This window comes from Microplitis demolitor, chromosome 5 (assembly GCF_026212275.2).
Source record: "Microplitis demolitor isolate Queensland-Clemson2020A chromosome 5, iyMicDemo2.1a, whole genome shotgun sequence".
NCBI classification, from domain to species: Eukaryota; Metazoa; Arthropoda; class Insecta; order Hymenoptera; family Braconidae; genus Microplitis; species Microplitis demolitor.
The window spans coordinates 20722325-20735233 of record NC_068549.1 but is presented as its reverse complement, the minus strand read 5'-3'; the positions used below and the strand labels follow the sequence as shown (position 1 = coordinate 20735233).

Below are 12909 nucleotides of genomic sequence, written 5' to 3'. Positions count from 1 at the left end.
TTATTTAAACACTGACACTCACTGTCATACTTCATTTATTATATCAAAATATTTATTGTCCACTAGAGAATTTATTTAGAGTAGTTAAACATGTGTAATTGAGTTATGTAATTAAAAAACTAATAATTTTAACAAATTGGTGTAGCAACTGCGAACGACAATCGAGCTAGAGACTAACTGGGCTTAAGGCTTCTGCGCATGACAGCAAAGCGTCGGTTCTGTACTGCGCATGTCCGTTTCTATAGACGCGACTGCAGCTCCAGCAACACCTCACACTCCGTTTCATCGCCGTGAAAGTGACGCGCAATTTCGGGTCCGCGATTTTATTAAAAAATTAACTATTTATACGCCGTAATTAATTATAAATTATGGTTAAAAATATTCTTTTCCACTCACTGAACATTAAGTAATAATAATTTTCTTAGTAATCTAAATATAAATTACAAAAATAATTTAATCACTTCGCGTTAGCTTTAACACTGTTCGGTTCGTGGCGTTCGTTGTCGTTCATAATTTATTTTTAAAATCAGATTTAGTAATTTTAATTTATGTCAGTGAGTTTAAAAATTATGAGTAATTACCAAAGTAAATTAATTTTTTTTTTTTTTTTAGAGTTTAGTGTAGAAATAATTTTTTTTCTGTCATGAGTATTTGCCGCCATTTTAAATCATGTTCAAATTTTTTTTTTTATTTAAAAGTGTCGTGAATTAAAAGTGTTTTAATATTAATTTAAAGTGTTGTGAGTAATAAGTGTTAAAGTGTCAGTGTATAGTGTGAGTTAAAAATTTTGATTAGTGTTCAATTATTAAATTATAATTAATAAATAATTTAAAGTTTTCCGTGAATAAAATATTCTTTTCCTGCCACTGCCAGCTTCTTGGTGAGTTTTTAATAATTTTTAAATTTATTGATCTGTCATAATGATATCGGCTTTGAAAAAATTGATCTAGAGTGATCTCATAATATTATATATTTTACAAATTTATTTATTTAATTCCTCTTAATTATTATTACGTCGCCATCTTGTTTTGCGCTGAAATTCCGCGCGAGTTTCAAAATGTCTACCGGTACCGACATCTATAATAAAAAAATTCTTTATAACTTTTGGGTAACATACACTGTACTATTATTAAAATATACATAATAACTGATATATTTCTGTGGTAACATATTTTTTGGCTAAAACACGAGGTAGTTAGTAATTTTTTATAACAAAATTTAATAAATAATAAGTATTCAACAAACTTCCAATTAAACACTTGTCTTAACGATGTACATACTGTGACATATATGTATGTGTATACATATATATATATATATATATAAATAATTATACTAATTATATACATGTACATAAATAAATTCCACATATATATTTTTTTACATAAACCCAATTAACTTACTAAGTAAATAAATTAATAATCGGATTGAATTAAAATGTATACATCAAATTTATCAAAACTCATCCATTTGTTTAACTACAAATTACCTCATAAATCAGCCTACAGTATTTTAATACCAAAAAACTGTAGATTTTTAAATAATAATCGTAATTGTATTAATAAATATCGTGATTACACCCATAAATTAAGTGTATGGTTTAAAGAACAGTCGATAGTAATTGCCCGATTATGCCATCGCCAATTTGAATACATTGCGGCACAGCGCGTTAAGCGCAATTTAAAATTATATCATCTGTATCCTTATTTCTGGGATGATTTACTATTTAAAAAATTATTTAAACTATGGCGTAAATGTTTAACGCGCAATGGTAAAGAAATTCTAATTAGTGCTGTTGGTGTTACGATGTTTAATTGGGATCAAGAACGTATTACTGATGATGAACTTTACAGGTAGTTTATAAATTATATATTTATTTTGGTAATTATTTCATTTTTTAATACAGTAATTCATTTATGAGAATTCTTTTTTTACTTTTTATTATTTAAAGTTAGTAGGAATTTTTTGATTTTTTTTAAACATATTAATTATTGAAAAAAAATAAAACTAAAAAATGCACATGTAGAAAATTTGAAAAACTATAAGTGCAATTTTTTTTTTGTTTTTAAAAAAATCTAAAAATTATTAAACGTCGACTAACTTTAGTATCATTTTTTTATGATAAAGTTAGACGACGATCAGCAATTTTTTTATTTTTTTTTAACAATTATATAAAAAAAAAAAAAAAAATGCACATGTAGAGAATTTAAAAATCTATAAGTGCAATTTTTTAAAATATTTTTTTTTGTACTTAATAATTTTTAAAACAATTGAAAAATTATCAGACTCCGACTAACTAGTATCATTAATTTTTTAATTTATTTGTTTTTTAGTTACGCCGACGAAATAAAAGTTATTCACAAACTACGTAATTCAACAGTAGTATGTGCAAATTGTAATTTAAGGTTGATAATTGATAAAAAACAGCCCAATGTTTCGTATTGTACGTGCAATAATTCAAAGTCATCGATAAATCAATCAGATGGTAAAAAAAATAGTAGTGAAAACAGCAGTTAATTTAAAATTTTTTAATTTATTTTTTTTTTTATAAATCAACAAAGTTGATATTGATATTGGATATAAATTTATAGATCTCCATCAATATCAATCAATTTCGTTCATTAGATTGATTTAAATTCTGATAGAATACGTAAATCTGAATTTTCCTTTTTACTGAGTAGGAAAAAACTTTAATTCAAAAATTTAATTTATTTATGATAGTCAATAAAATATTTGCCTGTTAGTAATTTTTTTTATGATCCTGATTAAATTGCAAACTTTTTAATCAAAGAATTTCTTTTATTTATAATTCTTTAATAAAAATAAAAAAAATTTTCAACGTCTGCTGTTTTCATTATCAGGATAAATTCTTTATTTAATATTTAATAATTTTTTTTTTTTTTTACAAAAGGCATTTTTTTACTGACATTATGATTTTTATTATTATTATAATTACTGTTATTGAAATGTAAATATAAATTTTAGATAATAAATGGGAGCCATTTATTGAACGACAAGATATGTTGATTTGGCGTAAAGAAGAACCAAATTCCGGTGGAATGTATGCGTACAAAGTATTTGGTACATTTTCCGATGTAACTGCTGAAGAATTTCTACAAGTACAAGTTGATGTTGACTATAGAAAAGTCTGGGATCCAACTGCTAGACAACTGGAGATTATTGATACTGATCCAAAATCTCTGTCTGCCAAAGATCATCGTACTGATGTTATTTATTGGGAGATGATATGGCCGGTAGTTATTATTGTTGTTATTATTTATACAAAGATGTTTGTGTAATTTATTTATTAATAATCAACTAATTTTTCAGAGATTATTTTCAAACAGAGATTACGTTTATCAGCGCAGATGGGCATTAGATAAAGATAAAAATATTGTTGTTATTGTTAGTAGAGTTACTGATCATCCGGATGCGCCCAATAGACCTGACACTTACAGGTAACATGAATTATTTTATTTGTTATTAAATTACATATTTATTGGAGTTAATTTAGACGGATGTCAATAAATATAATAATATATTGTAGGGTTACTTCGTACTGGTCTTACATGGTAATTAAACCAATGACAAATTTTAATGAGCCTGGTATTGAATTTGGATTGACGTATTTTGATGACCCTGGTGTTAATATACCATCTGCTGTTACTGCATGGGTCGCTTTGAGTGGTAAATTATTTTAAAATATATCTATATAATTAAAAGTTTATCACAATCTAAAAATAAATATTAAAATTTTTAAATTAATTACAGTTTAAAAATAATTACAATTTTAGTTCAAAATTTTTTAAATATTTTTAATTATTACCAATGCAAAGACATTTTTTTGAAAATAGAATTTTTATTTTTAAATAAACATAAATTTAACATTTAAAACGATAAATTTTATAATACATGTCATAAATTTTTTAAGTTAAAGTTACGATTTTTAAATTTCATTTACGTTTTAATTATAAATGAAAGAATTACTATTTATAGTTATAGCATTTACTGATCACTTTATTATTATATTCCTCGTAGTTTCTCAATTTATATAGTTTATTTTTTTGTGTGATATACTATTATATATATTATATATATTAACTTTATTTATTTATTTATGGATTTAAGGATTGCCAGATTTTTTATGTCGAATGCGACAAGCAGCCAAAGATTACAAAAGTTACATTTCCGCAAAACAACAAGAAGATTTGCTATCAGCTAGTATATTTGTAGATAAAGATGAGGAAATCATTGAAGCTGATGATGATAATTCTAACGAAGACAGTAATGTTTTTATGAATCTCCATAGTGTTGACTCTGATGCAGAGTCAAATATTGTTAATGTTGATGATAAGTTGAGTCAGGTTAATTCTAACGATGCAATAGATACAATTATCAGTAATAGTACTGCTGAAAATATAAATAATAATAATAGTTGTAATAGTGAAAGTGTTGATACTGATAAAAATGAAGAAAGTTTATTAAAAGTAAGTGATAAAGATTTAGAGCAAAATGAAAAAAATACCGGGTATCTCCGATATATTTTTCTTACTAAATTGTTTGCATGACAATTGTATACATTTTCGACGCGTGACTTTTCAGTCAGCGACGAAAATAGTTGAGATTTATTTATCTACTCCGCAAATTAGATTTTAATTTATGAAATAATAATAATAATTACATACTAGTACAAATCGTTTTAACTATACGTAAATAAATAAATATATTTAATATTTTTATTAAGATTTTATTGATTAAGAAAATAACGAAATGTTAATTTTTTAAAAGATACTCAGGTTTCTTGGAAATCGAGTATATATATTTTATTTTTAAACTTTGTTTTAAATTAAATTTAATTTCATAAAAATAATTATATATTATTGATTGTAGTATTTTTGTTTTTGATTCAATGTGTAAATAATGATAATAATGATAATGAATTATAATTAGTAATCAATCATGAATTAACGATAAATGTATCGCACTGTATAAATAATAACAATTATTTAATTAAATAGTATTTTATTTATTTTAATTGTACAAAAATATTTAATTATATTAATTAATTTATTTTTGTTACGGTTAAGTCCGTTTGACTTTTTTGAAAAACATTTTCATGGAAAAATTTTTAATTCCTATTGTTATTTTTTCTAGTAATTACCCGCGTAAAAAAAAATTCGTTCAAAAATAGTTCTAGACTTGGAAGGGATTAGAATTTTGAGTCGAATTTTTTTTTTTTTGAACTTTTGTAATTTTGATAGCAAAAAAAAATTTATCTAGGAATTTGTATGAGTGAATTTTGAGTAAAAAAAGAATGTTTTTAAAACATATTTTTGAAAACATTCAAAAATTTTGAATTCGCGGAGTTTTTTATGAACGTTTTTGAATTCTTATGGGAACTTTTTCGAAACGAGGGTAAAATGAAGTAAAAATATGTTTTAAAAACATTTTTTTTTTACTCAAAATTCTCTCATATAAAATCCAAACACTTTTTTTTTTATTTTCAAAATTACATAAGTTCTGCTCGCGATTTTAATTTGCTTCGGGTAGAAGTTCCACGCTGACCTTTTTTTTAAAATTTTTTAAAACGAATTTTTTTTTTTTACACGTAATTATTACAAATTATTTTAATTTGTTTGATTTTTCACCAAAAAACTTTTTTTTTTACAATTATTTTTAAACATTTTAATTTTTTTACAAGTCACACATTTTTAGACTCGATTTATTCATATTTTTAAATAATTATTACAAATTATTATAAATATCATAAAAAAAAAAAAATTCTTCACTTACAAAAAAATAACTAAAATTACTCGAGAAACCTAATCTGGTTTTCATCAATACTCCTTTTATTTTTTAGCCTGCCAAAAAATATGTAACCCATTAATTAAATAATTTTATTAACAATAGAAATTTTTTTTCTAACAAAATTTATAAAAAATAAATATCCGAAATAATTCAATTTTTTCGATATATAATTCCATTAATTTATTATAATAATAATAACAATTATCTAATAATCAATGAAATTTTTTAAAAATTTCATTACAAAAAATTATAAAAAATAATTTAATTACTCAAATTTATTTTCAAATTTTATCCCGCGAGGGTTTAGCCCTCGTAACCGTAAATTACTAATTCTAAATTTTTTTTCATATATCTATAATAAATAATTACAAACTATGATTATGGTCCGACGAATTAGAATCATCATAGCAACTTACATCGATACTAAAGAAAATATCATCGTCATCTTCATCCAGCATAAAACATAACTCATCAGTAAATGGTATTGGCTCGGATTTAAAATCAGCGCAGTCTTCCTGGTCATGACATTTCTGATAAACAATTTTATTTTTTAAATCAGCAATCCAGTATACGTTGTTACTTTTATGTTGTCTACCAACGTTAGCACAGTATCTATAAATAAAATAAATTTAAATAAATTAAACTCAAATACAATAAAAGCCGGTCATAAAATACGTTCGTACTTATGGGGTCTGAGGAAACATTACTTCGCAGTTCAAACAATTTTCAAATTTTTCGCGGTTTTTTTTTTTAAATAGTATTTTTTTATCACTAGTCATTCGTTTCATATTTATTAATATATAAATATTTCTAATGAGAGAGGGAGGGGGGTCGATTATTTGTAGAGAATTGAAAGAGGGATCACAGAAAATGTGACGGGGTAATAAAGGGTAGGTCTAAAAAGGTAAAATTTTTCGTGACGTATTTTATGAACCTAAATAACAAAATAAAATTACCTGTTGCCAATTATTTCATAGGCAATTTTCTGTCTGTCATCAAAATATTTCGATACTCTGATAGTCCCAGGCTTGACGATTCCCATAATAAATTTATCGATAGCAGGATAAGGTGATGATTGATATTGATCGCGTGTAAGTTGGGATGAATTTTTAAATTGTGTACTACGATCATATTTTATCGAATCTGGTCCACTTTCATCAGTAAATTCCAATAAATGTAAATCACTTTTGTTTGTAAAATAAGTAACCAGTGATTCTAAAAATATTTCTAGCTCTTTGTCACGATTTTCTTTTATCGGTTTGAATTTACAATCTTTAGCTCGCACTAAGTGAGATAATTTTCCCCATTTGGTTGCTTTGTAAATACGAAAGTGACGATTGCGCGAGTACACAGCAGTGTCGATAAATAATTTCTTACGTTTGCCTGTTTCGATAAACAATTCTTCCAAGTCCTCGCGTTTAAAGTAACTGAGGACGTCGTGAAATGCAACACCGTCTGTTGCGATGTACTCCTCGATATCACTGCAAATAGACTTTATAAAACGCCCGGCGTTAATGTTGTCGGTGAATGCTGTGTCTTTGATACGGAAAATTAAATGTCTGCTGAATTTACTCTGTGTGGTTGAGTCGAGATTCAGGACATTTTTTTTGGTAATTGACAACCCCCAGTGCTTGAGAAAGTAACAGATTATTATTTCGATCAGAGTTTGTGTCATGTGTGGACCATTTTTACGTGGGTTCAAGTCGTTCTGATACTCGAGATCTAGGTATAGGCAGCAGGGATTTCCTTCCGGTATTACCTGTAATTAAAATTAATATTTTATTAATTTAATCAATTAATTAGATATTTTGATAGTTTAAAATTTTAACGAAATTTGAATTATTAATTAATCAGAGTTTTGAAGAATAAAATTTATGATAATTAAATTTTTAATGAAAGTTTTAATTGGATCTGACAATTAATTTTTTAAATAATTAGTTAAGTTATTAATCAAAATTAAATTAATTTTACATGGAAATCTAATTTTTTTTTTTTTAAGTAAATTAGTAATTTTTTAATCTCAATTAATTTACATTAAAGTAATTAATAAATATTAATTAAAGCTCAAATTCTCTATTATTAAAACTTTAATTAATTGATTAAAATATTTTTTAATTTAATTAATTTGTTTTAAATATTTTAATTAATAAACTTATCAATTATTTTTCAAAATTTTAATTACCTAACTATCAGTAGAATTCTAATTAATTAATTTTCCATAAAAACTTTTAATTAAAATATTTAAATAAATATTTAATTACTTGGTAATTAAAACTCCAATTGTTAAATTTAAATAAATAAATTAAGATAATTAATAAAATAAATAATTACCTCATAAGCGCAACGTCTTTCAGGCAGTGCGCGATTAAAATACCACCAATAGACTTCTGGATGTGCAACAATAAATCTACGGTGGCCATTTGGTTGTTCGTAAACAAATGTCAGTAGAATATTAATACTTGTTGATTTAGCATCTGCTAGCTCGAGTGCTTCCGCTTGCCGATAAAATTCAGCCCAGTCTTGCGTTGGTCCTAATAAACTCTGGGGCATTCGTTCTTTAGTTAAATTGTAACTACTATTATTAATTAAATGATAACTCTTGCTACGATCCTCAATATCTTTTATTTTTTCTCTTACTTGACTGCAACTGCTGTAGAATTTTGTTGCCGGTATCGGACTTAACTTTGAATTTTTTTGTGACATTTCAAATTATTGCTTTACAACTTAAACATTTATATAATTAACTCTGTTTACTAATAAATAGTCTGTTGTTATTTAATTATTTATTTTTGCAATTATTTACTTTTTATTGTTTACTGTTTTGGAGTTGAGGTAACACGTGGTTATTATCGCGCCAAAATTATTATGAATAAATTTTGAGTTGGGCTTCAGTTTACTGAGCAACTGACAAGTAAACAAGTTCAAGCCCGTTTTTTTTTTATTCTATAAAAAACGTTGGTTGAAAAAAAATATGAAACGCGGTTATGTTTGTTTAAATGCGAGGGTGATGTAGTTTTCTTTTTTTACTACGGTTGTTAAAATTGATTTCAGATTATTAGAAATTTTTTTAGGGAGAGCGCAATGTATTTACTAGAGGCGGGAATTTTAAATTTAAAAATTGAAAAGTTAACAGACGATTAAAAATTTTCAGATTTTTTTTTTTGAACGAATCAAATGCAAAAAAAAATAAAATAAAAATATGCACATGTAGAAAATTTAATAAACTGTAGGTGCAATTTTTTTAAATATTTTTTTTTTTTATTATTTATGGTTTTTAAAAGAATCCAAAAGTTATTAAACGTCGGCTATCTTCAGTGTCATGAATTTTTTTTTAAATATATAACTTGGAAAGTTAATGTATGGTAAAACAAAAAATTGTTAAGATTGAACTTTAAAAAAGTTTAGAAGTCGCTTGGAAAATTTTGAAATTTTTTAAATATAATAAAAATTTATTTTTCCTGTTTTTTAAAATTTTATTCTTGTAACGGCAAATGTCAAACGGCGATTTTCTGAAAAATTTATCGCAAGTAAATTTAAAGAGTACGTGTGAATTTTCAGTTTCCCAAATTCTCGATGTTTTTGAATTTGAGCGGTTTTTGATATTTATATTTTAAGGTAAAATATTATGAATGTGAATGTAGCAGACATCAAATTTAAAATCAATCATAAGTAGAGTAAATAATTAATAAAATAAAATTTAAAAAAAATGCACATTTAAAAAATTTTAAAATTAATAAGTGCATTTTTTATAAATATCATTTTTTTAATTATTTGATTTACTTATTTAAAATTTCAAATTTGTCTGATATCTGCTACATTCACACTCGTAAAATTTTCAGAAAATTATATTATTAGAGCCACTTCAATCGATATATTAATAGTAATCAAGATATTAATTTTGTTGAATGAACTTATGAATTAACATTAAAAATTTTTTATTACTCGGGTATTTTTATTAAAGTAATTTTAATATTTTAACTACAAATAATAAAAAACTTAATTCGATTTTGTATTTTTTTTTTCCGTAAAAAATGGAATTACCGAATGTAAAAAAAATTTCAGCAATAAAGTTAAAAAAAAAAAAAAACAAATTTCGATACTCCAAAGTTTAAATCCACTTATTTCTCTTTATTTGTCTTTTAAAACCTCTCCCAATTCAAATTACTTAAGTCAATTACTCCGTTCTCTCTTAAAAAATATAAACTGCAGCAAGACTTACTTAACAACCGTACTCGCGTTCACGTTTCTCACTAACAAGTGTACTTAGTTCAGCGGTTTCTAGTTTGCTGATAAGTTAATTGTTGTTTCGTTAACTATTTTATTTTCATAACTCTCTAAGTGGTGGTTTTATTTTTAAATCTTTTATTTAAAAAAAAAAAAAAAATATATATATATATATATATTTATATATATATATATTCAAATATTGATAAATAATATTTTTAAATTTTCCATTTCAACTTTTTCAAATTTAACTTCATAGAAACAGATATTATATTTTTTTATTTATTGTAAAATAAAATTGACTTATATTCATTGACCGTAAGATAAATCATAACACACTTTATTTAATTACCTTCAGTTTATTGCAGAAAAAATTTCCTGCCCATGTTTTTTTGTTTCTCTTATATCAGACCAAAACTTTCTTTTATTGTTTTTAATTTAAAAAAAAAAAAAATGTAGTTTTTTTATTATTAATGTGAATATTTATTTAAAAAATTTTTTATGAATTTCGTAAATTTGAATTTTGAATTTAAAAAAATATTTTTCTTCATTTTTGAAAATAATCAATAATATTAAAAAATATTAATAAAATAAAACAACAATAATCTTAATCCGATAAAAAAAAAGATTTGATAGTGAATCAGCGATAGCAAAATATATTTATGATTATTATGTGCGCGTGGACATTCCTTAAAAGTACGGTCAGTTAACGTATGACAATACTGATGATAGCATTAACTCTTATCATTATCCATAAATAAATTTTATTTCATATAATTATTATTATTATGTAACTGATAAATTTATGAAAATAGATTTTATTTCTCAATTCCGTCATTCAGTCATCGGTTTATTTTTTTTAACCCGTCTTAAAAAATACCCGATATTTTTTTATTCGCGTCAATGGGTGTCATAATATCTTATTAATTATAAAAAAAAAAAAAATGTCGACTAGTGATAAAGTTGGGAATAGTTATAAAAGTGAATGCAGTGTTGATAAAATTTTAACTGTAGTGTAGTGGGGGTGGTTTTATTGTCGACCAATGGGTCCAAGACTGATTGAGATATTAATAGCGACATTATTAATTATAATGATGGGAATGAGATTTGTGGATTCAAGCTGTAGGGAAACAAAATTATCTCGCGACTGTGAAGCACTTTGTAGTAAAAATAAACAGGGTTTTATATCCTGCGAATTAAGAGCTGCTGTTTTACTTCCTGCTAATACACTATTTGATATTTCTTTATACAAAGTTATGCCTGTTTTAGGTAATACTAAAATAATCATACTTATAATTATAATAATTAGTAAATTCCAATTAGTCAGTTGGAATTATTAATTAGGGATAATTGAATATGGTCTAATTATTAAATTTAATTAATGTACTTTTTTTTAATTTTCTTAAAATTTAAATTATTGCTACATTATTTTCACTGTAAAAAATAGAGAGTGAATTCGAATTTGTTAAAAAAAATTCATTCGCATATGAAGTAAATAGGGAGTTTGTTTTTCTGTGGAGTGATTTTGGAGTAATCATGATTTTATTTAAATTCACGTTCACTGATTTGAATTTTAATATTGAAATAAACTCTCTATGGAGTTAATTTTACTCCGAGGGGGTTAAATAAATAAACAATTATCCGCTCCCCATTTACTCCGAAATTCATTCGCGTTTACTCCAAAAATTTTTTACAGTAAGAATGACAAGGAATAATTTTTTAGGAAATTTATGAAAAATTATTTATGAAAAATATTTTAGTAAATTTTAATGTCTGTCCAGTAATTTAAAAATTATATATATTTATTATTTAAAGTATTATTAAAAATAAAAATATGAATATTTAAAAATTAGAAATATGTATTATTTAAAGTTAATACATGCAGATGAATTTTTAGTAAAAATTGCCTGAAAAATATGATACTGTAAGGACATATGGAAAATATGTAAGTAATTTTTACTCAAAAATTTTCTGCGTGTATTGATTTTTTAAAAATAATAAATGAATTTTTTTTATTGTGAAAATGCCGATATCATTAGAGTAGTTAATGTTATTAACATATAATTTTTTTTTTTAATTACAGAATTAGCAGTGTCTCATATAAAAGCCCGTAAAATTCTTCCCGATTGGTTGGAATTAAAATTATTACCCAAAGACGACCATTGCGATGCAACATATGCGCAAATAGCAGCTATCGATAGTTACGCCGAGTGCGTTCATTTGTTTTTCGGGCCAGCTTGTGATTATTGCGTTGGTAAATATAAACTAAACAAAGACAATTTTAATTAACGATTCTACAACTTGCAATTACGAGCTTAGTTATTTTTATTTTACTTTGTTTAGCTAATGTCGGAAGGGTCGCTAAATTTCTAAACGCCCCTTTGATAACAACCGGTGGTTTTACTTACGATTTTACTGAAAAAAAAACTGTATGTTCAGATGAATATTTTATGACAACACGGATCGGTACTCTGTCCTTTTGGGACATGAGTAAAGTTTTAGTGTCCGTTATGGATAGGTAATTATTTAATTAATAAATTTAAGGGAAAACACGGGGGGGGGGCAAAAGGACCTAGGATAAAATGAGCCCCATAAATTTTTTTTAAAAAACGTAATAAGGGGCAACAAGGACATTGGGTAATGTGGGCACCAATAATTAAAAATTAATGTCCTATTTAATTACTTTCTATTTTTTTAGATGAAAGTAAGAATTTTTTCTTGGGTCCAATTTTGCCCCGCCTCTCTTTTACTTATTAAAAAAAATTTTTATATTAAATTTATCTGTATTTAGATATAATTGGAAGAAAGTTCACGTGGTTTATGACCCAAGTGGTCAGAGACAACTTGCTGGTAAACATACGTGCCATTTGATGATGA

General features: G+C 24.8%; 2 protein-coding genes across 4 annotated transcripts; one reads left to right on the top strand and one right to left on the bottom strand.

The window, feature by feature from the left end:
* The first annotated feature begins 1177 nt into the window (after positions 1-1177).
* On the top strand, positions 1178-4766 carry LOC103579418 (stAR-related lipid transfer protein 7, mitochondrial). Its single transcript, XM_008560809.3, has 6 exons — positions 1178-1853; positions 2334-2485; positions 2986-3254; positions 3331-3458; positions 3548-3687; positions 4129-4766. The coding sequence occupies exons 1-6, from the start codon at positions 1438-1440 to the stop codon at positions 4566-4568; spliced, it is 1545 nt and encodes a 514-aa protein (XP_008559031.1). The 5' UTR covers positions 1178-1437; the 3' UTR covers positions 4569-4766.
* Positions 4322-8784, bottom strand: LOC103579417 (DNA-directed primase/polymerase protein). Of its 3 annotated transcripts, none has more exons than XM_008560807.2 (4): positions 8140-8784; positions 6765-7567; positions 6225-6420; positions 4322-4410 (listed from the first exon to the last, which is right to left on the bottom strand). In XM_008560807.2, exons 1-4 carry the CDS (start codon positions 8509-8511, stop codon positions 4396-4398), a joined length of 1386 nt encoding a protein of 461 aa, XP_008559029.1. In that variant the 5' UTR covers positions 8512-8784; the 3' UTR covers positions 4322-4395. The 3 variants fall into 3 exon arrangements, with proteins under 3 accessions (XP_008559029.1, XP_008559030.1, XP_008559028.1); XM_008560808.3 differs by lacking the exon at positions 4322-4410 and adding an exon at positions 5088-5861; XM_008560806.3 differs by lacking the exon at positions 4322-4410 and having other exon boundaries at positions 5868-6420.
* Positions 8785-12909: the final 4125 nt, after the last annotated feature.